Here is a 25,742-nt window from a genome sequence, read left to right as displayed (position 1 = left end):
GAAAATAGTCTCAACTCACCAAAACTGCTTGGATTGAAGGATCGGCTCTCATGCAAATACAAGTTCAACTTGTGGTTTTGTCACAAGTGAGTGACAAAATTCAATTAGATAAAAATGGGTCTGTCGCCTCTTTGTCTGACAACAAAGTGTACGTTGCTGCTCTCGAACATCCAGACTTCAATCCAGAGCTCACGTTGCACTTCACTGACCCTCGAGTCAACAGATCCGATGGAGGTTGACACGTTCGTCTCAGATCGGAACATTCCTGGAGGTGGATGAGGACGAGGACAGTACCAGAGCTACGACGTAGAATTACAGCTTTTTTTTTTACCTTCAGAAAGGTAGCCCGCTCGCTCATAAACCTCCATTGATATAGTTTCCATTGTTGACTCCATTCTCAGATGACAAACCATCAATGTGTTGAAAAGATGTGATTAAATATTGAGAAGCAATTCTGAAATTTAAGTTGCAACTTAAAGGGAAACTAATATGAAAACCCAACTCTCCTGACTGACTCTCATGTTTCAAATGTTGAAGTCTTTCTCTCGAAGATGCAGTAAATCTCTCATCGTGACCATGTTTTGAACTTATTACTTCATAAAGTTCTCCCCCGTCTGAAATCTCAGCGAACGAAAGGATACGAGAGCAGAGTCCATTATGACGTATTAATGGTCTTCACTCCTCCTCCGGCCAGCTGTAATCACACCCCGCTTTGTTAGTACAACAAGTCCCTTGGAAGTGGAGACTTCTTGGATTCTGTGATCAATGACAGGCGGTGACAAACCTCAAACCTCATTGACCAATCACAGCAGAATGCGAAAAATAAAATGTTTTCTGTGGACGGGCTGATGAAGCTTCATGAAGCAGTGTCATGTTGTTTAGAGGTCAGTAGGTGGCGCCATCAATTTGAAAATTACGTGATGATTCATTAGAACAGTTGTTCAACACAAAGGAAAAAAGGGCAGAGACCGCCACCTAGTGGACTCTGAAAATAATGACATTGCTTTATGAAGCTTCATTAGACAATCATTAGTGGGCGGGGCTTAAGCACAGTTTTGTACAAACAGGCACATACTGATGAGTATGAGGTGAATAGAGTCCAAGATCTATTTAAGACACACTTAAATCAACACATTAGTTGTCCTTGTTGCGTTGCATATGGGATGAATTAAAAATATATATATATAAAATGTATGAAATAATTTGTACACATATTGTTTAATATTTTTGTTACAAAAATTAAAAAATACATTTTCTAAATTCAATTTTGGTGTATCCTCACCCTTTAAAAAAGTATAAGACACTACACCAATATATTGAATTTATAAGGCTATAAATAAAAATACAACTATTTTTTTTTTTTTAATTACTGCACTTTAACATCTCAGAATTGAATAGAAATGTAAACCATTGAATACTCTGAAGGTTCAGTCATATTTCCACCCGAGCAGAACATACAAGAGAAGTTGAGCCGCTTTTCTTCAAGAAGTGTAACTTTAATTAGAGATTCTGACAAACAATAGACCATTACATGCATTTATTGGAGAGGAACACATTTTGCCGTACATACATATCTCTGTGATTACCAGCACATTTCATTTAAGTTAACAAATCATCATTAAAAATTCCTAAAAAGTAAAGCATTACAAACAGTGTGTGTTTGGGGGAGGGGGTGTTGAAGGGTGGGGGAGGATTTAACACTTTGATCTGTACTTCGGGTGGATCTGATATTCCAAGAAAAAAAAAGAAAAGAAAATAATAAACATCTGAAGGGGCGTAAAATTCAACAGGAGCCCTGCAGTGTTCTCGACTCACCAGTGGCGCCATCTGGTGGCCACGTGTCCACCCAGCAGTTACAGTAAAGAACAGTTGATGAATGAACTCGATCCCTCCATTTACCTTCAAGCCCCCGGTATCCCAGAGAAACTAAGCAGAGAAAGTAAAACTAAATATTTGCCCTAAATGAAATATACATCAACATAAGATGGAGTGGGTGGGAAAAAAGGATAAAATTTGGGATAGAAAGATCTCTTATAAGCTATTAAAATAAATACAAGATGACGTTTTTGGATGGATGAACACACTGAAATGTGGAGTTGAAAGGCAACGTGATGGTGAAGAGCTTGAGGTGACTGACGGCTTGTTGTGGCTGTTGAAGACGACGTAAAAACATCGAGGTCCAGAGATGACGTCGAGCTCGGGGTGTTCGTGGCCGACCACCAACAACGGAATATAAACTTTATTCATGAAATTCTCAAACTTTGTTGCTCATCTAGAGGCATTATGGTAGGACGCAACAACAAAGAGGTACGGTGCACTCGAGATGCCGTAATGACTTGAGAAGATGAGCATTGATTTTCAACAGCCACGACGCGCCATGTTTACGTTGTTCTGCTAAAGCTTTTTTTCTTCCATGGTTTTTCCGGGCGAGTCATGATCGACGAGCTGAGGTTAGGGGTTCGGGAGGAGGGTGGGGGGGACATGTACTTAAGGTTCCTGTGATTGTCGGCGGGAAAGACAGAGAAGACGATAAAAAGACAAGACAAGAGGACGTCGTCCCACGTACAAAACAACAAGTCAGCAGGATCAGCGTTGGCCGTCGTGTCTCACCGGACTCGTGTCCCTCTTTGAGCCAGAGACAGTCTTTGGTTTGCACGTCGTCCTCCCACGCCGTGTCCCCCGTCTCTCCCGTCCTGCTCAGCGGACGGAGGCGGCTGCGGTTCCGCTTTCGTCTGAACCCCTTGTGTGTCAGTGGTTAATGTAGTGTGGCTGATCTGCTCTGGTTTGGGGGGGGGGGGGGGGTCGGTGGCTGGGGCGAGGGGGGTCTTTGCTATCAGCTGTTCCTGTGGTCAAGTTTCCAAAAATCACTGTTCAGTTAGAAGCCGGTCTGTCGTCGTGTTACAAAAATCCTCAGAAGCTCTTTGACTTCCTTTCAGCTCCTAGAAAACAAAAGTATCAAAAGGTGCTCAGTCGTCACATTTCTCAGGTATACAAAGTCGTCAAGAGTAGGGGTTGTAAAAAAAAGTATCTATATACACACATTACAACATCTTTGCCAAGTGAAAAGAAACAATGAATTCCTGCGAGATCCCTTTGATAACTGAGGGCGAGAGGATACAGTCGACTCCATGATTAAAAATATTGTGGTTTCAAAAAAAAAAAAAAGTAACGACTTGTCAAGAGTCATGTGGTCTGTAAATTGCGCAACACCAGAGTCAAATACTCGGCTAATACAAATATATCAATGCTCCTACAGTATTACAATATATTATGCCCTGGTCAAGAGTGTGTCAGGTCACCTGGTCATGGTGCGTCCCTGCCCGTGTCTAGACTGGCTTCCAGCAGCAGCTCCTCCAGGTCCTGGGAGCAGCTCACACTCACTGTGACGCACAAACCAAACACACACAACTGACTTCCATTATTCACTGTGACAGTTGTCGGCTGCATGATTATAGTCGCATTTTATAGCCATCATTGAATGGTTTCATTTTTTATTTTATTGAATTGTCGATGCTCTTTTAATAAATCACTTTTAACACAATCAAACTAAAGCTTTTAAACTATATTAGAGCTCTGTAGTGGAAATATTAAAACGTTTTTTGATCTTCTTTTAGCCCTTAGCAGCTCGTGTATTATTTTTTGGAATCTATTCCGATTGATCGAAGGATGACCCTGGCCCCCAATCAAGTCCATGAAAGCATGTTAAAGTTCCAATAAAATAGCTACTGAAATATCATTTCTTTATTCAAAATATTTTTGTCTATTTTTGTCTCTTTTAAAAATCCCTAGTCACGGTGAGGTTCTTTAGCTAGCACTTAGATACATTTAACCAAGGAAAGAATTTTGCAGCTTTATTATAGAAAAAATAATAAATGATAAAGTAGTACATTTTAGAATTAGCTAACAATTATAGGTTGATTAATTGATTGAAGGATTTACTAGATTATTGTAAGCTGCTTAAATCAAGTCAAAGGGCCGCACCACATTTTGTCACAAAACAACATTAGATCCTCTGCCACTCACCGTGCTCCATCACACAGCTGCCAGGTTTGGGCGCCTCGGTCTCCAGAAGGTGGATAGAAAACTCTGACTTGAGGCCGTTGGGCAAAGTCGAACCGACGACGTCGCCCTCCTCTGTGCAACATTCTGCCTCCTCTGCCGAGCTCTCTTCAGGCGACTCCTCCGGAGCATCTTCAGCGTCCTCCACAGCTTCCGGCTCCACCGGCTCCTCCGGTTGCTCAGTTTGGACCTGCTCTGCTTCCTGGGGGCCGGGCAGTGTTGGCTGGTTTGTCTCCGACTCTTCCTCTGTGGTTTGGCTCAGCATGTCGTGATCGTTTGGAAGCGTCTGCTCTTCTTCTGTGCTTGTCTCTGGTGTGTCCTCCTCCTCACTCTCTCGACTGGGCTTCGTAGTGCTTTCTTCCTCAGGGCGCTCCGGGGAAGGCAAGGCTGGTTCTTGTGGACTTGGCTCCGTCTCGTGTGAGTCTAAAGTGCCGACCACAGCCGCCTCCTCTGTAGGGGGCGCTGTGGGCAGTGGGGTTGGTGTAGTGCTCTGTGCTGCCTTAGCGGCATCTTCTGTTTTTGTGGAAAAACATTTCTTGAAATCCTCTCTGCTGCTGGCCGCAGGCATCTGCTGCTGCTCAGGTGGACTCTCCACCCGGGTCACCATGAAGATCTTGTGGCCTCTGCCTGGACTGGAGACAGAGAAGCAGCGTCCTGGGGAGGGCGGGGTGCCAGGAGGAACCAGCGCTTCAGTGACGGTGATCCCTGAAATTATGTTTGGTGCAGCAGGAGACGGGGAAGGTGCGCTGGTCTGCTGGGTGAGGGTTTCTGAAGTCTTTGGAGCCTCAACATTAGTGATGGGAGCGGGCTTGGTGACCACCTGCACCTCCTCCTCGTCCTCCGTGTCTGAGTCAGAGTCCTCTGTCAATTGAGGACCAACGGCCTCGGCTGGAGAGCTTATCTCCGGCTTGTTCTCCTGGTGTTCTCCTCCTCCCTCCGTCTTCTCCTCTATCACGGCTGTGCCTTCTTCCTCTTCTTCTCTGGTTCCATCTTCTGTGGCAATCTCTGCCATTGAAGCCGACTGTCTCATCTTCTGCTCCGTCTCTTCTTTCTCCTTCGCCAAGATGAAGTTCCTCTTGCAGCCGTTCTGAATCTCCGCCAGCAGGGCGCGCTGTGTCTCAATGAAACTTTTTACCTAGAAGACAAAAAACAAACTTGTCACCAGGATTGATAATGCAGAGGAAAATTCACCTCCCGATGAATAGTAGTAAGTAATTAGAAGAATAATTAAATCATAGTTCAGCAATTAATCTAATTGATCAATAAATTATTCACTTTTGGTGAAATGTGATTACATTTTTACAAGTTATTCATAAACGCCAATTGCCCCCTGGGCCCCCCCAAAAAACAACAAACTGAAATAAAATTAAATAAGATTGGCATTTATTTTGTTGAGTTTTCAAAAAGTGATTAATTATATAACAAAAAAAAAGTGTTACAATATTTTAATTGATTTAAAAAACAAAATCCTTTAAAATAAATGTCTTATTTTGAAGGACACATTATTGAAAATGTGACACAATGTATAAATGTTATTTTGCTTCAAGGTAATACTCCGGAAATATGTTGAAAGACAGAATACATACAAGTTTAAAATAACAGAAATCTTGTTGAAATAATGTATATATCCTGCTTCACATCACGTGACTCACTGTTTCTTTTTTGGGCTCCCGGTCCAGGTCCAGCCTCAGCAGCGACGTGTTGACCTTCAGAGCGAGGGACAGCGCCATCAGTCCGCCGGTCTTGATCTCGTTCTCCCTGAGGTCCAGACGCAGCAGGCGGGGACTCTCTGCGATAAACTCGGCCACAGCCACGGCACCTGCGGCCACACAGGTGTCACAAACGTACCACCTTCGGAGATAAGCCATGCGCACCTTCACAGGACAGCTTGGTGGAAGCCAGACCCAGCCTGAGCACAGAGCGGTTGCCAATGAGTCCATCTTTCAATTTGTGAACTCCCTCATTTCCCACAGAGTTGTGGCCCAAGTTCAGAGTCTCCAGGCTCTGTGTGCAAGGCTGAGAGGAAAAAACAGTATAAATTACTTATTTTAGTATATTTAAACTTGCATTAAAGACACAGAATACCTGAGACACTGAAAGCCCATTATAACGTAATGGGCTTTGCCCTCGTAACCTTTTGTTTGCTGAGATTTCAGACAGCGGAGAACTTTTTAAAGTAATAACTTCAAAACATTGTCATAATGAGGGACTTAATGCATTTTGGAGAGGAAGGACTTCAACATTTGAAACATGCGAGTAAATGAGGGAAGTTTGTTTTTTAAATTATTTAAAATGTAACCCATTTTGCTTTCGGGCCTTCAGGTCAACTTGAGCCTGAGATAACATGTGTTTGTTGTATCCCTTGTGTCGTCTCTGGGTCATGGTGAACGAGACAAACACAAGGGTTATGAAGCAAGTAAAAGATTAATTTGTCTTAATTAAGGTCATGATTCTTTTTTGCCAGATCATGTAACCAGTAACACATCATCAGAACATATACATATGGACCTGGAATAAGAGTAAAACTAATGTTGAAGGACTTTTATGGGTGGGTGGTTTGGTGAAGGATAACAAACACAGCGATCGATTAAGATAGATTAACCATTCATTAATGGAAACATTACAATCTGACTCATGCTTCCGGTTAGTCTGGTAACTATACTATATTTTGTTGAGCCAGCGACGTAAAAGGCTCGAAGATTTTTGGCCTACTTCTACGACTGACACACGGTTTCCTTTGGTTAACAACTCACTTCAGATTCTGACTCAGTACAACATCACGATGAAGCTTTGGTAATAAAATGATCAACTTTCTTAACAGCACACATCTCATGTCAACAAAAAAAAACTAAACATACAAGAGGTAGAGAAAACAAATAAAGCAGATGGCAAATGTTTTTTTTAATCATCATGTGACGAGACTGTGACTCAGCAGAGTGGGAGACATGAGTGTTCGGATAACGTTGGATGCAGCACCAGAAAAGGAGGCTGATGATTCGGTTTAGGATTATATGGCAGAGACAATAGGAAATGCTGCTATACTCGCTCAGACACAAACGACACCAGAACCTTCCCGACTGACATTTAAATAACATACCATAACAGGACAGTTCTCATTATCTAATGTAAAATATCACAATATCAATAGGTCAGGCTACAAAAAGCACAAGGACAACGACTTGATCATTGAGCGTGTACGTCTCAAGATCTGGTCCAGGCGTCATTACTTGACTTCTCTCTCCCAGCTAGTGGGTCTGCTTGTACCGTCAGACCAAACAAAACAAAAGAATAAACAACACTGAACAATACGTTCTGTAAGTCAAGCACAGAACCATTCATTTACATTAAATTTAAATGCATCTATTATAAAAAACAGTTTTAAAAATCATTTTTAACATATCTTATCTCTCGTATTAATTCAAGCTAACGTGTACGTCATGCATGTACGAGTGTTTTCCTACCAGTGCAGCAGCGAGGTATCCCATGCCGTTGTGTGTGAGCTGGTTGTTCCATAGCACCAAAGTGACGAGGCCTTTCCTTTGCTCTTTCAAACCTTCGCACACATAAGCCAAACCTGCAGAAACCCATCAAGAGACAGTCAGCGTATATTTGAAGAAGACTGGAAAAGATAGTTTATCATCAGGTGCAAAAGTGAGAAGAATCTTTGAATAGTATCTTAGATCTATTGTTGCCTCGTATCATCACCCAGTGTCAGAACAGTCAGATGTTCAAAGTACACAGAACAGCTATTGTACTTTCCTAACATTCATACCACCAGTGGCTACTGTCAGAGATGCTATCCTAATGAAATCATCATAATCATCCAAAATAATGTTTATTAATAACGTTTTCTTTGTTTATCAGTCGTCAGATCTGTACACCCCACCTAAAGATCACAGAGGTTCTTTGTCTGGAATAATAACAGAAGCATGCAAGATGTTTTCCGGACCAGTAGAAAAAAAACAGATTTTTAAGGCAAGAAAATAGAATTGGATTTTATGAAGGTATACACATAGATATAGAAAGTTATTTGACATTAAGAAAAGCAAATATTTAAAGAAGATGTTTTCCTTCAATGTCTCGTTTTTTAAACAGATTCCAGATACATTAAATTATTTAAATTCCATTCATATGGAAGGATATCAGTGTCATCTGAATATTGAAAGGTTAAAATTAATCAGTTGAAATGTTCATTTTTTCTATTGTAATTGACTTTATTAAGCATCAAATCATTTTAAAAATAATTTAATTAAATAACATATTTTCAAAATGGATACATTCTTTTAATTTAAAAAAATAAATAAATATATATATATTTATTTTTTTTACCTCGGTACTCCTCAGGTATTGGCAACAAGCTATAACATTTTGAAAATTTGTTCTTTAATTATATGAGTTGGAATATGAAGCTCTTTGTGTAAAGAAATGTATTAATTTGGTAAATATATATATATACATACATACATACATATTAGAAATCAAATTTCCCAAAAAACATAAAGTAACCTTTAAATAAAAAAAAATTATTTGATTAAATTTCTCAACAAAAATTAATTCTAGACAAATTACTCATTAAAAGTATTCAAAGCTTAAACAAAGATTTAAATGAAAAAACAACACCATTTTAATTGTTAAATGTAGCTATACAATAGTCTGATGGCACTGATCTACTTCGATATTCATGTATTCTTAAGTGTAATGTCAATAGAAAAAGAAAAGTGTTTGGTCAGTGGATGTTAAAATGTTCATGTACTTCCCATCAAATCTCCATTAAATTCTGTCAACGTTATGAAGTAATACTTATGCAGCATCGATATAACGTGTATCATAAGTGGGTTAATTCGTTTCGTCTTCAGTTTAAGTCTGAGGAGAGCGTACCCGAATCCAGGATGTGGTTGTTGCGCAGGTCCAGTATTTGGATGTTGTAGTTGAACTTGAGCAAGTTGCCGAGCTGCGCCGAGTCCTGCAGGCCGTTGAGCTTGTTGTCCGCCAAGTACAACTCGCGAAGGTTCATGTTCATCTTCAGAGCCGTGGCTGAGAACAGAACCGATCGAGACCAAGCATCAGCAAGGTGTACATTTAGGAGCTGGAATCTAGGACTTCTTCACTGCCGTTCCTACTCACCCAGTAACATCAGAGGTCTGCCAGACAGACCGGCATTTTCCAGGTGCAGGACAGCGAGGCTGCCGCTGATCCTGAGAGCTCTGGCTACGAAAGGAGCCGAGTGGTCCAGCAGTGGAGTGTTACGAGCGTCCAGATACTGTAGGGAACTTGTCTAAGGATCGACACAAGCACCAAGAAGCATTATTAGTCAACAAATTGAAACAAATGACAATTTGATAAAGGAAATCATTTTTAAGTACTTCAAGTTTACATGTTGAAGTTAAGTAAGTAAGTAATTTATATTTATATAGCGTTTTATTTTGTTGAGCTTTAAAAAATCCTTTCATGCAACAACTTTAGAGAGATAGATAGAACTGTATCTATCCGTTGGGGAATTCCTTTCACAACCGAAGTGTGTTTCTGTGTCTGTCTGTGACATTAAAGTTTTATAAAACACCATACTGGACTTTAATAATTAATTTAAAACGACGTTGAAAAAAAAACCTTTTTTTTGGAGTTGTGTTGTTGTTCTCTCACCTTCCTCATCATGTGCGCAGCAGCCTGCCAGCCCCGTGTGCCGATGTGCTTGTTGAAGGAGATGTTCAGGTGTGTGGCCGACTCGTAATACTCAATCATGTCGAACAAAGCCGAAGATCCCTGTGTAATAAAAGCAAATGACGCTCAGTAGATGAGTCACAACATGTGGCAGTTACAGACGTTAACAGAGATGGTTTGAAAAAAGTTGTGATGGTGCGAATGAGCTTTTCAGGTGGTGCCACTAAATAGATAAACAATGAGTTTCCTGTCAAAATAAAAGAGAAATATCTGTTGAATTAATTCCTCATCATCATGTACACCTACGTCAGAGGTGCCCAACATATTTCTCACCTCGGACAAGTTTAATTACGGGATGTCGCAATATAATCACAAATACACAAAGCCAGATTCCTGCCAATACACACCCCTAGTTATAGACGATTGTTTCCTCCATTTCCAATTTTTTTGGGTGACGTACAATACGATAGTAAGCAGAAGGTCTGCAGATATTTCACCAGTGACTCAGCAGTAATAAAGAGCTGGAGATGTTACTGCTACTGTGCACAAATGAGGAATAGAAAAAGATGGATTGTCATTTGTCCCCTCAACAACAGACTGAGAATACACAGAGAGAGAACCATCTTCCTCCACCCGATAGATAAACAACAAACAGCGGGTTGAGTTTTTAATGTGCCGCATGTTACTTATCCCTAATGATTCTTAAGCTCAGTTCCAAACCAATTTCATGTCTTTTATCTCAGCACGTCTCTCCCGGTTTTTTGCCATGGAATCAAAGTTGTCTCCCACACCCGTTTTAAACATAAACATTGTGATCTCTTATCCACATGCAATCGTTTTTCTTTTTTCTAGCAACAATCTTTGTCTTCTGAGAGCATCTATCTACGCTCGGATGACACTTGTTTTGACAATAAAATAGGAAATGTTACGTGTCATTTAAGCAAGTGAAACATCAGGAGCACTGTGTCACAGGAAATGCTTCAAGGCCAACGTTCCGCTGCTTTTTAAAACCATGTTTGTCTCTGCTGTGAAATGCTTCAATAGTGTTTATACTAGTAGACTTCTGGCAGGAAGACAAACTGTGGGACAAACACTCCGTACATGGTCTGTGCAGAAAGAAATAACATCCCTGTCGTGTGAAATTGTAACACAATTTGCAGAGTACAAATTAAAACCAGTGCCGACAGGAGTGATAAAAAATGTTATTTACATCTTCATCCAGGTTGGTCTGTTCCAGGTCGATCACCTTGAACTGGACTCTCTTCAGGATCTCCTCCAGAGACTCACATGATTTGTAGTCTAACTTTTCACCTAAAAAAAAGCAGACAAACACATTCAGCTAAAGTATATTAAGATAGTCTTAAATGTCAATTTACCAAAATTGTAATGCTTACCTTTTAGATCAAAGCATTCATTTCGCTGAGTCAGGTCTCTCAGTTCCTAGAAAAGAGGAATCAAGAATGAAAACGTCATTATACATTCTTCTTGTCATTTTAATAGCCGTTGTCTGGTGGGCCGTTTTTGTAGTCGCAAAGGATTGTGCAGTTGTCATCAGAAAATGAGCCTTGGTGAATCTTTTGTTCATTCTGAAAAAACGCTTGAATCAATCTCGTCTCCAAACATCAGGATGACAAAGTGATTCACTGGTTGACAATCACATTTTTTTAAAGCATCAATATGTCCAGTTATTTTGGAAATAAAACTTCCAAACAGCAACGCTAGCAAAACGTCCTTAGTTAATGTTCAGGAAAGATATTGAAATAATTGTTTAAAACCAGTCACGTACAGTACATTCACTCTGAGGTGTTTGTTTTTTTTCGAAGTTGCTTGATCAAAAAACAGTATTTGATGCAATTGAAGGTAAATATTAAATTATGAGAAGATACTGGTGATGAGGTATTGTGATAGAGTGTGGTAGGTTTCAATGCTCAGTGGGTGGCCCCCCTTAAAATTATTTATTTTTAGTAATTGTATTTACATTTTAACTGGCTTTCAACTCTTTTTTTTATTTTTCATCAGTTCTTCTTTGGAAGTACTATTGGGGATCACACCTTTCCACAGGAAAAGAGTGTTCGTTGGATTGTCAAACCTCAGTTTCAGGAGGAGTAATGTGGTTTGGGCAAGGAAAGTGAGGGTCTCAATATTAGAGCTGCTGCTGCCCCCACGACCCAAACCCGGATAATTGGAGGAAGAGGAGACAAGATAAATATTTTTTGGTTTATATTTCAATCAAGTGTATGTAAAATAAAATTCAATTTTTGATATTACGAATAACAATTAAATATTCAGGGTGTTCTGGCCACAACTAAACAAATGAAATTCTGTAAGATCCCAGAGATGACTGAGGAGGAGAGTATACAGTAGACTTCAGCAGAAGGGGTTAAAAGCAGCTGCAAGTTCTTTAAGAGTCATGCGGTCTAAAAAGAATTGTGCAACATCAGAGTCAAGTACTCTACAAATATATCCTTGTTCCTACAGTATCGAGATGCATCACAATATATTCCATTGTTGCCCCTGTATTGTTATATGTATCTTAATGTGAGAATCTTAACAAAAATTACCCCCATTAGTAAGTGGCCTTCGAAAATGAGTACACTGTATCATGAAACCTCGTCAACCCTTGACTGGCACATATGTCAGTTAAGTCAGTCAAGTCTTGAGATAAAAAATAAATCTAATTTGTATTTTCCTCATTTTCACTAGTTTCACCAACTTTTGTTTCACTAGTAAACTTGATAAATGCTAGCATCTTGACATGTTAAGAGTCACTTGCAAATCTTAGTTCAAATTTATTCAAAACAAAATAAATTTAAGAAAATCATAATCAATACAGAAATTACTTAATGCCTCATGGACATTATTAATCCTTTACCAATTCTCTTTTTATGTTTGAGGACCAAATAAAAGCCAATAATTAATATCTAGACATTCCTAGTAGCTCATCATGGATCTCACATGAAATATTAAGTATACAGCTGTAACGTGTAGGTGTTAATGCCAGTCAAAAGGAGTTCTGAATAGGAAAAGATCAAAGTTCCTGAATTACATCATATTCTTGGCCTTTCTGCTTGGGTGGAGGGGGAGAGTTGCAACTACAGATTCTAATCATGTCGGAGAATAGAGAGGAAAAATAACACGGAATTGTTTTTACGGCTTCTAGATAATGTTGTCTGGAAAAACAGAGCAGATAACAGAGGAATTGTTCACATTGTTTAAGAAGGAGGGAATAAAAATGTGTTGTCAGGATCTGAGGCGTCTGGAATTGAACACGTAGCATCAGAATAATTGACCTTTATAAGCGAATATAGGCACAAACAAGCTAAAAGCAAACAACTCACGGGTTGCCTGGCAAATGGCCACATATACATAGGAATGGTCTAAAGAAAGAAAGCATTTACAGTTAAGCTGAACACTTTCTGACAACCTCCCACAGGCTGAAGGTTTGCTCTGACTGGCTCGTCTATATCACCAGCAACAGCCGGGATGACTAAGCGGGAGAGAGTAATAAATAAGCCAACCACCACTTTAGGAATTAAGAGTTGAATTCATGGTTTGGGGGGGACTCTCCTGTAACGTGTAATCGTCCCTGACCAGTGGAAATATACCCAGAGACCATTAGAGCAATAGATGCGGGAGCTTAGCGGACTAATGTGTATTTTCACAAGTAGCTGTTGAGAGAATCTGGCTTACATCATCGGTCGTGTGGGAGTTTCTTAGCAGATTTTCTCTGAGAGTATAGTTTATTCCAGCAACTTCTATTTTTAGCCTAAGTAGGAAGATATTCTGAAAAAAGTCAGAAATAAATGTACTGAAATAATCTCTCAAATTTAACTGTAAATCAAAACAAGATTATGAAGAGGTGGGACTCGAGCCACCGCTTAGTAGTCAATCAATTGTACTCGAGGTAAATCCTATTGTTAAGAGGATTGCTGCCTCTGAGACGGTTATGTGAACATGTTTAACAGTGCAAAGTGTTAGTTGCTTTATCAACACAATTGGGGAATCGATTAAACACTGAATCATTCACATACGGTTTGGTATGGTTGTAGATCCGATTAGATTATTGAATGGTTGAATTTAACTTTTCTTAAATTTAAATGTTATTTTTGTAAACATTTATGAATGTAATTCATCAATTACTATATTAAAAGGGTGAATTTCTTTTTATTGAATAACTGCTACAATAATTTGTATAGCAAAGGTTAAAATTTGAATATGGTCTTAAAAAATGGATTCTCTACGTAGAGATTGATATTCTAATTCCAAATCTTAACTGCCGAAAGAGCAAAGCTTAATCAGATTGGTAATTTATTTGGTATTATATTAACATTTATCGAATTGTAAAGGCCAAGAATAAAAATATATGCAATTCATAATTTAGTAGAATTAGAATATCACACTATTTAAAACCCCTTTTTTTTTCAAATATTAAATTCTTAAAAAAAAGAATTCAACATTTGAATGTACAAATGATTGATTATAATTATTCAATAAAACAAATTCGACCTTTCAGTATAGCGATTATTGAATTTAATAGTTAAAATAATACATTTAATGCTTAAAAAATATTACAACATTTAAGTTCAACATTTTAATTTCAACCCAACAATATTCTGAATTCACCAATATACTTCCATAGTTTGCTTCAATTTTTTTCATTGCAAAACATGATTGATGGGAACAACACACAAACGGTTCCCATTGAAAAAGAAGAGCTTGAGGCTGTGATCTCTGAACAATGAAAAAACCCACAAGACTTTGAGAACAGCATTGACACAGGGATTAAAGGACACATGACTGTGGGGTAGTAGGCTTGGAAACACTGCCCCTGCCGTCTTGAGCAACTCCCCTAGTTTGTCTAAAAGACCTAACATCTCCATGTGGTCCTCTTGAAACAAAAGTAAAGACTTTTTATGTGGAGTGTAGTGAAGGTCAGGGAGAAGTAGGATAATGCTGAAAACGTCCTATGCCTATGCCTAACACTCAGCTTCTTCATATCAGTTATCAAAAGGCTTCTAAGCAAACGTTTTAGAAAAGCATCAACATTTTAGAATATGCCTCACCTGTATCTGTTTCAGCACTTTGGGAATTGGTTTACAGTTGAGCTTCTGACAAGCCTGCTTGTACGAGGAAAGGATGTCATCCACAGTCACATTCAGAGCTGGACATGAAAAGAGAAGACAAGTTAGATGGTCTCACTTGAGCATTAAAGTAAAGTAATTAAACTAAAGCACTAAAGCAGTGATAGTAATATGAAAAGACACAAAAAGAGGCATCCAAAAGGATTTGAATCAGGGGTCTTAAACTTTGGGACCGTGACATGATATACTGTGGCCCTCCTTTTGTTGTTCCAGTTTCTACGAGTTCTTCCAGACAGAAATCCGTTAAACATCAAACAACAACATATCAATCAAATGTAACAAAGAAAACTGCTAAAAGACCACCCAGTCTGCGTTCCAGTCTCCAGAAGTCTGAGAATTTATCACGTTAGGCAGTTGTTATTTTCAATTTCATTGCTTGCTTGACAGATCAGACCATGATGCCTTGAAGGACTCCTACAATTAAGTCAGCAAAGTTATTGTCCACAGTGCGTGGTAGACCTCTGCTGACTCAGTCAGATGACTTGAAAATATGTGTTCATGCCTGTAGCGATACGAAATGAAGCGGAGCAAAAAAATAAGAATATTTATAAATGATTAGATTCTTACAACCACAAATATTTGTGTTACTGATCGATGCCAACCTTTACCGATAAAGCTTGTCCAAATAGAATGATTTGGAGGACTGGATTTTGTGCTCCTACGCAAAAAATAAACATTCTTGTAACTTGTAAAATGTACAATACTGTAAAAAAAATAATTTTATGCGACACATTAACATAGGCTTGTGTCTTTTCTTTCATACCAGTAGTAAAACTGAAAGAAAGACTGTTATTGTATTGTTTAGCATTGCAAAATCTTTGATTAACAAATTTGTGATCAATTAGATATTGTTGGTGTATTAGAAATGTACTACCTACAATGTACTTATTCTGTGCGTTTTCTGTGTTTTTTGGTTAGCTGAGCTTGAAAAGGTTCAAGAAGACTTCAAGTAAATTCTTAAATAAATGAACACAGGAAATTGAGGGCGTGTACAAGTATGTGTTTCGCCCCGGAAGAGCATGATCATGAAAGGTCAGTATGTGGTAAAAAATAAATAAAAAGAAAGCACCAGGCACACTTCTGCCGTGGCTCTTTGGATACATGGCTGGAATCAATTCCCCAGTACAATTAGTCAAAGTATTTCACATCTGAATTGTTTCAATTCCCTACAAAAAAAAACAACACTAATTTCCATTTATCATTTGAGTAAAATAAACTTTCGAGTAAACAAATTCTGATCTGATTTTAAGTCTGCTTTTGATCGTTCGTCCCGCTAAGCTATACTTAGCATCTCATATTTGTGTGAACCTGCAAAAAGTATTATGACCAACACATGGGGAAAGAGAGCAGAAATACTTTTTCTATCAGTGTTTGAACACTGTCTGGTTTGTAGAGCACACTGTGTGCGTTGAAGTCAACACTCCGTCCTTGGAAAAAGTGTTATTGTGGGCTGCTGTGGGGCGAGTGTGTGTTTGTGTGTGTACACTTCCTGAGGGAAGGTGTGGTCTGTAGGTGGGGGCTGTCCCATGCTCTCTACTCATGTATTTAACACCTACCTCAATAACTAAAAAAATAAGTGCAAATTACAAAGTGAACATGGATGTGAAACATTCCAACAAATCCAGAATGAAAGCCTAATCAATTGTTTTTAAACCTTAGCAGGAATTAAGCATTGGTGCGTTATGCATTTATCCTGTTGCTAGCAATGCCTTTGTGAAAGGTCACTTCACACTGACTCAGTTGTGTTACATTAACCAGGTGAGAATGTTATTTCCAAACATCTTATAACCTTCAGTTTTTCGTCAACATGATGGACCTTTATATAATCATTTGAGTAAACATTTAAACACACACTCAAACTAAATAAATAACTTGACTCCGGAGAATAAACACCCAAATCACTACATTTTCATTGGCACTGTAACTTAAAACAGCATCAAAAATACCATTTTGTTAATGTTATTACTAAAATTATAAAGTAAATAAATATTGAGTCTGCTATAAGTTGCAGGTGTTCCCTTTATTTAATAATTCAAACTAATACGTGATTAGATGTATTAACTTGCAGAAGTGCATTAACTGCAGCAGCCATAATGCATGTGACCGCCAATTTATCCATTCATCCGTAACATTTATCCAATTGAGACACAACGAGCAAGGGAATTGTGAGACAATACTTTTATTACTTGCACGTAAAAGCAGATGGATGGATATCTAAATAGATGGCCAGGAAGATGGCAAGTGGTCACATGGGATAGGATCTTTCGGGTCAAACTAATTCTCAACTGCTATTCAAAAATTCTAAATAAATAAAAAAAGGCAGGATGAAGTAGTTTACAACACTGAGCCAAAAAGTTCTTGAACTTCACTGCCAATAGATCCTGGTCCAGCATTTCCTGCTTGCAATGTCAACTTGTTTTGTGACCTTAAAATGAATGTTAAATTAACAACATTGGTCTACGGTTATATCAACAGACATTTTTACAATGTTTCGAGGAGACAACACGACAGATGGTTGGCTATGAATAAGCAACCACATAAAAACCCATCTGCCCTTTACTGCTTTTACTGTTATTTGATGAGAAGGTAGAGCCCCAACTGTTTGCCAGGCTACGGTTGACAGTGGAACCTGACTTTAAGGTTGAATAAACATCTAATCATAGGAACAGTGTGAGCGATTACATGCTGGCTTACAGTCATCCAAACTATAGCCGAATTAAGATGAAGACGATGATTTACTGATACTTGTGGCAAAGAAGATGTTAATTAAAAGACTTAATAGTGGCTAATAATTAAGTGTTTGAGAAGAAACCCATTATCATGAGCATAAAACTGGATAATTCATTCCAAATTGAAAAGCTTTTAAAATTCATCAAAATGTCTGTATTGTATCCAGTTACCACGAGTCACAGGCTGCATGAGTAAATTATACCCTCAGAAAACAGTTCACACAAGGTAAGCAGGCGGATGAGATAGGACAGAACCACATGACAACCAGGTGTCCAACCAATCACGCTTAGCATTTAATCCACTCTCTCTCAGATATACAGATAACACCAGCAAGACAGAGCTCATCTACAAAACACACCTGGAAGCTAGAATTGTCTGTAAAAAAAATGAAGGAATATAATAGTTAACCTAACTTTCATTTTGTGATCCAAAAATCAGTCACTCTTTTTCCTGTTCAACTTCTACCACCTTCCACTCCTAAAGATCTTTTCTCCATCACGTCGCCACCTGTACAGTTCTAACATTCCATCTTCACCATAGTTCCTCCTTTTTTCTCAGTCCGGATCTCCCACACCAAGGCTGGGAAATTGAATTCCCACAGGGGCTTCTTTATTATATACTGTGACTTTTGTAAGGAGCCATTAAGCCAAAATGTGTGGAGAAAAGAAACCAAAAAAGGATAGAAAAACAAAAGTAAAAACATTAAGAAAACCAAGTTTAACATAATTTAAGCCTAAAATATGCCAATTTCTGTCCTGTCTGGACTATGCTGACCCTCTAAACTGTTCTCACTGATCTCCCTTCTCAGCCGGTCAGAGCAGTAGGCCGTTTACACAGTCTGGTTCTGCTCGAGGTTTCTGCCCGTTATAAAAGGACGCCCTTTCTCCACCTCTGTCGCCAAATGCTTGCTCATATTAGGATCTGTTTTGGTCTTATTTTGTGTCTCGAGATCACGATTATGATTTGACACATTCAATAACATTGGATCGAATGCATTTATTTTTATTTTATTCGCTTTTATATTACATTTTTAGTAAGATTTTTTTTTACCACGTTCTTATTTTAAAAAAAGAGAAAATTCTATCAAGTATATATTAAAAAAATAATAATAATTTCAATCTATCGAGGGAATAATCTACAAATCAAACTTGAGGTGAAATCATTCTAGTATTGCATGAATTTATATGAACACAGCAATAGAAGGAAGGCTGTAGAATAGGGAGTGTCGCTGACTTTTTAACAGCTCAGTGCCAGATTCAAACTCTCCATTCTAATCTCTCCGTCAACTGCCGTGCCAGTTTCCAGTGTTGTGCTTCGAACGGTCATAATGGCATCATTCACACATGACAGCTGGCTGCCTGACTGAGGTGCGACATGGGTGTAGGGTTGTGGAAGGCAACGCTCTTGAGCAGATCTTTAAAAACTAAATCGCTTGCAGATTGGTTTATCAAAACAAAAACCCAAGACTTTTCTTTTCACCAAGGCCACTGAAAATCTCTCCAAAAATCAATACATGAAAACTGTTGTGACTTAATAATTATGTTGTGATCACACATTCTTGATTTATTTACACTTACACAATTACACAAGTTCAATTATAAGGGTTCTTCTGCACTTGCAGAACCAACAGATTTTACAGATGACTGTAATAAAATCCAAGTAGTCGGTAATATTTTGTCATTTGCGACAATTATAATCACCTTTAACTCTGAGAAAAGTGATATCAAGGTTCACTCGCTCGAGGAAGAAAAACTGTATTAGAAGTTGATAATTGCCATCAACAAGACTTAACAGTGTCGGAAGATGTGTGATTATACACAAACTCTGGAATTTATTCCAGGTACCAACATGCAAGGGAACCAAGAGAACATTGCCCAGAACTCTTACAGCAGTGTGATAGTTATTGAAGAACAAAAAGAGAGAAAAACTAATTAAAAAAACAAATAAACGCAACATTTTGAAAAAAAAAAAAGAAATAAGACCCAGCAGCGACTAAGTCATAAAAGCTGTTGTGCTTTGTTTAATCTAAGAGCTGTTCTTATCAAGTCGTTTCTTGGTCCACAGCCAAAGTACATAACATTTCATGGGTCACAGATCCACTAATAACCTGGTGCCAAGTGGACCTTGGGTCAGATGACACAAGAAAGTCCTGAATGTAGGCCAAAGAGTTTTCCTAATTCAGTGTGGTTCAATACATCATATATAAGGATTACAGTTTGGGCCACAGGATCAAGATTACATTTGCGAAAGAAGCCGACAAAGGACACAACTTGTCAACACAGAAATGTGGACTTTTGGACTTCTAACAAAAAGCAATGCCTATAACAATTGAATAAACTTTTACAATATATATTTGAGTAATGAGTTAAACGGAACACATGACTGCCTTAATGGGATAGGTCACCAAAATTCAAATTTCACTTATAACCACATTTTCAGAGCACTCCGATCCTTATTGGAGTTACAGGGGATTTTTTGTGGAGTGCATGTACATATGATGGTCGCAAACAGGGCTCACTTTTCTTACTCCATAAAGAAAAAAAATTGAATTTCAGGCGAATCCCTTGTTGTAAAAACAACATGTGGATTTTGACATAAATAATGATCAAACATTTAACAATGAATGTCATTTCTTTTCAAAGCTCAATTTAATAGAGAAAATTCAACTCAAACTAGTCTCAACAGTTTCACAAACTACAGAATTTCATAGGTGCACGCTGTGCAACACCTACAATGTGTGACTTGTTTGAATTTGGCAAAGGTTCCCTTCACTCAAACAACAGCGTCGCATTCCTTTAATGGCAGCAGTTCCTAACGTTGTGATCTCCGGCCAACTCTATTGTTGTGTGACACAAGAAGTGAGACAGCAAGAGGAAACCTGAGTCCAGAGATGCAGATAGAGTATCTGAATTAATCATTTGTGACACAATGTCCACTCCTCGCTGATAATGAAGAGCCCTGCGGTGGAGATCAAGATGCATTTCAGTTGCTGGACTTCGCCTCAGACACAAAGGTCATATTCTGGCCATATTTGTTTTTACATAAAACAAGAAGTAGAAAACACACAAGGAAGGGGGACAGTTACAGTCACATGTCCACGGTTGAGTTTTTGTACTCTACCCCCCTGGCATACGAGTAGAACAATAGGAAAGCTGGATGGTAATGTATTGCGCTTATTTTAAAAGTGTGTTCTTTCTTTCGTTCGTCAACTTAAAAAACAAACCAGCACGTTGACAGAAAATGCAATTGCTACCTGGGGTAACGAACAATATGAATGGCAGAAGAAAAGAATACTGGAAAAACTACAAACTTTTTAAAATTGTTCAAAATAAGACTAACATCTAGGGAAAACCAACTGGAAGAAATACCAGCAAGAGTACTTTTTGGCCTTTCAAAGACTACAGAACAAGGTCTAGATCAGAAGTAGAAATTTTGCAGTCGTTCGCTCTTTAGGCAGTATTTAATCGGTGATGTTCACTTGAAAAAAATAAATGTAAAAATATATACTGTATATATACACACACATACTTTATACATTATATTAACTCATTTTCACTAGTGAACAGGTTGGGGTTTTGTTTTCAGTAAACTTGATTGAAATGAGCATCTTAAAGAGTAAAGACTGGTCGCATGCCAAAGTTACTACTTTTTTCAAAACTAAACATCTTTTAGACAGTAATAATCAATAGAATCATACAAATGTTTGTTTTTTCTGGTAACACATGCCCCAAGCAAATGCCTCAACTGGGGGTTGGGTCCCTGTCCTTTTTTATTAAAAAAATAACAAAATGCAATTATAATGAGCCAATTAATTAACGTGTTTAATTTTCAAATAGCAATTTATTAATAGATAATAACAAAATGCAATGCTAAACTTTAAGCTTTTTATCTGAAGGACATCGTTGGCAGAGTTTTATAGCATTTCAGATATATAGTCCAACTGTTGGACTTTGCCACAGTATGTTTGTATTAAGAGATTTGATGTTCAATATCCAGAAGTCTGATAAGAGAATTGTAAAACAGTCACTGAAGAGAAGAAGTCACTCCTCTTTGTGTTTCGTTTGACGCTAAATACAAACAACAACAAAATAGTGCATTTCTATACGAGTTATAATGACAAAGAAGAAGATCTTGAATCTTTGTCCAAGAAATTAATTGGACAACAATCAAATAAATAACATGTACTGTATAAAACCAAAAAACTTCTTAAAAGTATTATTAGTATTATGAATATTTTTTTTTAAAGCATATACTTTATTGTGTATTATTCTGATTGTTTTGTGACCCTGGTCTGGAAAAGCGCTATACAAATAAAAATGAATTACTTACTTACTTACTTAATAATACATTTTATTTTAACATGGCATTCTGGGCACTTAAGGGTAGTGATGGTCTGATGAAGCTTCACTATTTTCTTTCATTTTGAACAACTGTTCTAATGAAACATCACATCATTTTAAAACTAATGGCACCACCTACTGACCCATTGAAAAAACATAACACTGCTTCATGAAGCCCATATCGCGATGTATCGTATCGTAGCACATGTATCGTAATACGTATCGTATCGTCAGATTCTTGCCAATACACAGCTCTAATAACTGCTGTATAAAAAACAGAATACTTGTTTAAAAACAACATGGCCTTGTAACATATATATTTTTTTATACATTACGAAGTTAGTTGCTTCTACCGAAGATTGGAAAAAAATCCTGTTCAACAAATGCACATGCAGTCATTGAAAATATCAATCTTCAACACCATCTGGACGCATTGATGACCCTGGTCTGACCTGGCCTACATTTGAAGTTTATACATCAGGCGGAAAGAAGACGTAGCACAGACAGCAAATGGTTTTGCTTACAGAACAACCTTTTAACTCTGGCAGGACACTCAGTTTAAAAAACAAACAAGATATACAGTGTTGTGCAAGTTTGCTCTGCTGCACTAGATTGCCAAAAAACTGTCCCAAAGGCCCAAGGCAGTTAGCTGGTTAGCTAGGGTAGTGCTAGGGATGTAACCAGAACATTTATTCGAAAGTTAAAGAGGCAGTGCGATAAAGAACAAAGTGCAGACACATGAAAAAAATACCAGGATCCCTTAGTCAGAGTGATCGTGTCAATGGGAAAGAGGAAGTTTGGAAATGCCAGACAGAACTGTAAACGTATCGTTAAATACTTTGTGAATAAACCAGTAAATTCTTTATAATTTCCTAATAATAGTTTCAGTACTGTTTTGAAGGCTAGAAGGAGAAAACACGGTTTTATTTCCTGTTCCACCTTAATCAATGGTAAAATATTAACTTTAAGAACACGAGTAATGGTATTGTGGCTTCACAGACTGACTTTGAGCTCAGTTTAAAAGCATATCCTGCACATGTTTCCTGAAAAAGTGTTTTCACTGAACAAACAGGAACAGGAGTGAGCTAAAACCGACACACCTCAAGGAGTGGAGGGATGATCCACTCACAATACAGAGCACAAAGTGTTGTGCGTGCGCCTACATCTTCACACAAGATTAGAAATATATCTGCGCCTCTTCTTTTGAAAAGAAGTTGGGATTGGCAGGAGCCAGCACAATGACTATACAACCTGTGGAACCATCCGGAGAGGGAAGTTGAAATGGTGGCTTCCAAATTAAATTGACATTTATTATTGTATTTGTATTAGCATTTTTACTTGCAATCCACATTTATATTATTTTGTTGTTGAAAGGGACAGAAAACTTAACCAGAAACAAAAATCTAAAGTATAATGGTTTTAAAATAGTAAACAATAAGACATCTTCAAACAAGTTAAAACTCACTTTGAACAGTTTTTTTCAGTAGATGTCGGCTTTTTCTTTCAAGCGACAAACGTAGTTAGAATTAAATGTCTGACAAAAACTGTTTAATTGTTAGTCCAAGTATTATTTTTTTAACCACTTTCTGAAATCTCATCAAGTTCTCAACTCAACAACTTCCATATGATTCTACCCTGGTAAAGCGGTTTGAGAACCGTGAAGTGTTTCTAAGGGAACAGACGCACAAACATAAATGTGTACATTATTACCGTGTCTCCAGGGGTCTTTGGGCTCCACTGCTCCTGATATAATATCCTCATCTGACGGAAACGTCACCCGTTTCCCACTTGCTTTGTGTGTATTGTCCACTTCCTCGACCACAGGATACAACACGGCCTGCTCTGTAGACTGAGGTCCACCTGTCTGGCTGGGGTCCTGCAGAACATCTCCTGGAACATCTTTACTTGAAAGATCAGAGTCCAATATAGTTGCAGAGTCGCCTTCCAACACCCCGGTCTCATCCAGACTCAGATCGACGCCGATGTCCATGTCCCCGCCATCTTCCGTTTCGTCATCTTTATCTCCCTTCATTTTGTCCACCACGATAGTGTCAACACGCTGGTCATCGTTGACCGAGCCCGGAGGGCTGTCCAGAGTACTAGTCTCCTCTGCAGTGTTCCTTTTATTCCCGTTGACTTCGTCGATCTCCGATGTGTCTCGTGGCTGATGGTTGTCCTCCTCCACCACCGCTGGGATGTTGTCCGTGAGCTGAGGCATCAGGTAGCCGTCGGAGGCCTCGGTGCTGCTGGCAACAATGTTTAATTTATCTGTGTGACTCTCCAAGTCTGAAAGAGCCGTGATGACCACGTCACTGTTGTTGCTGCTGCTGCTGGTGGTGGTGGTCAGACCATCATCATCCACGTTGTTGATCGTTTTGATATTGCACAAGTCCAAACGCTGCTCCTGGATATTCATGGTTCACTTCCCAGTTTTAAAGTGTGTGAGACATGGTGGAGCAGAAAACTAGGAAACCATGAGATGCACAGAATAGCAAAAAACAAGTTTGATACGAAAGAAACAACTTTTTATCGATACAAGTAGTGTCTCGACAATTATTTGGTCAACTATTAGCCGTTTAAAACGTCTTGTGTCCTCGCTCCAGTCACAGTTCAAACGAGGGAAATGAATCCAGTGGAGCTCAGGGCGCCTCCATTACGCTAGCAGCCCACAGTCGTTCACTTACACGGACCGAGCGACACCAAGGCCGGTGTTCGCCCTCATGATTTCTTTTTAGCTCGATTTCTGTTAGAAAAAGCCCATTTTTTTGCCGGAGTCAAACAAGCGTTTTTTTCGGTTCTGGTCTCACCCACCGTCGTGGTGCATCACAGGCTGCGAGGAGGAAAAAAACAGGCGTCACAGTCGGAGCATGTTGCCGTGGCTAATGTTAGCGCCGGGGCTCGGTACCGACGCTACACCTGTCGGTTTCCCGGCTGTTGTTGGGGGAAACGCCTCAGCGATGTTCCGGTTCGCGTAGACGTGTATCACTTTTCTTGGGACGGGTCGGCAGGAATTGTTTTGTCTGGCGGGTCCATACGCGGCTAGCTTGAAGTCCCGAACTGTTTGTTGTTCACACGTCTGACGTCAGCACGTCATGCCAGCGGTGTTGCGTTCAAGGATCACGCGTTGCAAAATGTTTTTCTTTTTTAAACTGTAACAACTTTACATTTTACACTTTACAAAACGTCAACCCTTAAAATAAAGAGTTTATTTTTTACATGTTGGTCAATTTAGGGAAATAAAATGTGCTTCATTTCCTTACGAAAAGACTAACACTGTACTGTACACTGTTTGCATTAATAACTTATTTTGTGCGAGTTTTATTTGGTGGAATTTATATAAAAGTAAACAGTACATGACACTGAAGAGAATCAGGAAACGGAATGTTAAGATCTTGGGGAAATGCATGTTCAAGTTCTCAATAACAAAGTGTACTTTATAGGGTTTGAGGTATATTTGAAAGTTATGAAACAGAAAATAGATTTTTAATCACTTTTAATAAGTAGTATTACATTTAAAAGTTAAAATTAGCCAACATTGGACATTGGACATTTCTGAATCAACGTAACCTTTGCAGCAAGATGAAACCCATCAATGGGACCAGGCATCTCTAGTCTGGTGCTGTGTCTCAAATCGCATACTAGCGTACTCAAAGTTAGTATTTTTAGTGCGTCTCAATTCTTAGTACGCCAATTTAGTGCGTACTAAAACGCCCACAAAACTGCGTATGGTTTGATGGACACTATCCACCATAAATGGCCGCCATCTTAATGTTTTAAACGGAAATTACATCATATATATATGCATATATATTCA

The 25,742-nt window shown here is 38.6% G+C and overlaps 1 protein-coding gene across 1 annotated transcript; it reads right to left on the bottom strand.

The window, feature by feature from the left end:
* Nucleotides 1-1,475: 1,475 nt before the first annotated feature.
* Nucleotides 1,476-24,989, bottom strand: ppp1r37 (protein phosphatase 1, regulatory subunit 37). The gene is made up of 13 exons (XM_087795754.1): nt 23,639-24,989; nt 14,781-14,878; nt 11,112-11,157; nt 10,928-11,028; nt 9,700-9,819; nt 9,184-9,334; nt 8,938-9,093; nt 7,521-7,633; nt 5,934-6,075; nt 5,712-5,878; nt 4,024-5,194; nt 3,300-3,380; nt 1,476-2,939 (listed from the first exon to the last, which is right to left on the bottom strand). The coding sequence occupies exons 1-12, from the start codon at nt 24,342-24,344 to the stop codon at nt 3,304-3,306; spliced, it is 3,048 nt and encodes a 1,015-aa protein (XP_087651880.1). The 5' UTR covers nt 24,345-24,989; the 3' UTR covers nt 1,476-2,939; nt 3,300-3,303.
* Between the last annotated feature and the right edge of the window lie 753 nt (nt 24,990-25,742).

The sequence above is a fragment of the Callionymus lyra genome, chromosome 7, assembly GCF_982586985.1.
Source record: "Callionymus lyra chromosome 7, fCalLyr1.hap1.1, whole genome shotgun sequence".
Lineage (NCBI taxonomy): Eukaryota > Metazoa > Chordata > Actinopteri > Syngnathiformes > Callionymidae > Callionymus > Callionymus lyra.
The sequence above is the reverse complement of the archived record's forward strand: the minus strand, read 5'-3'. Positions and strand labels throughout refer to the sequence as shown.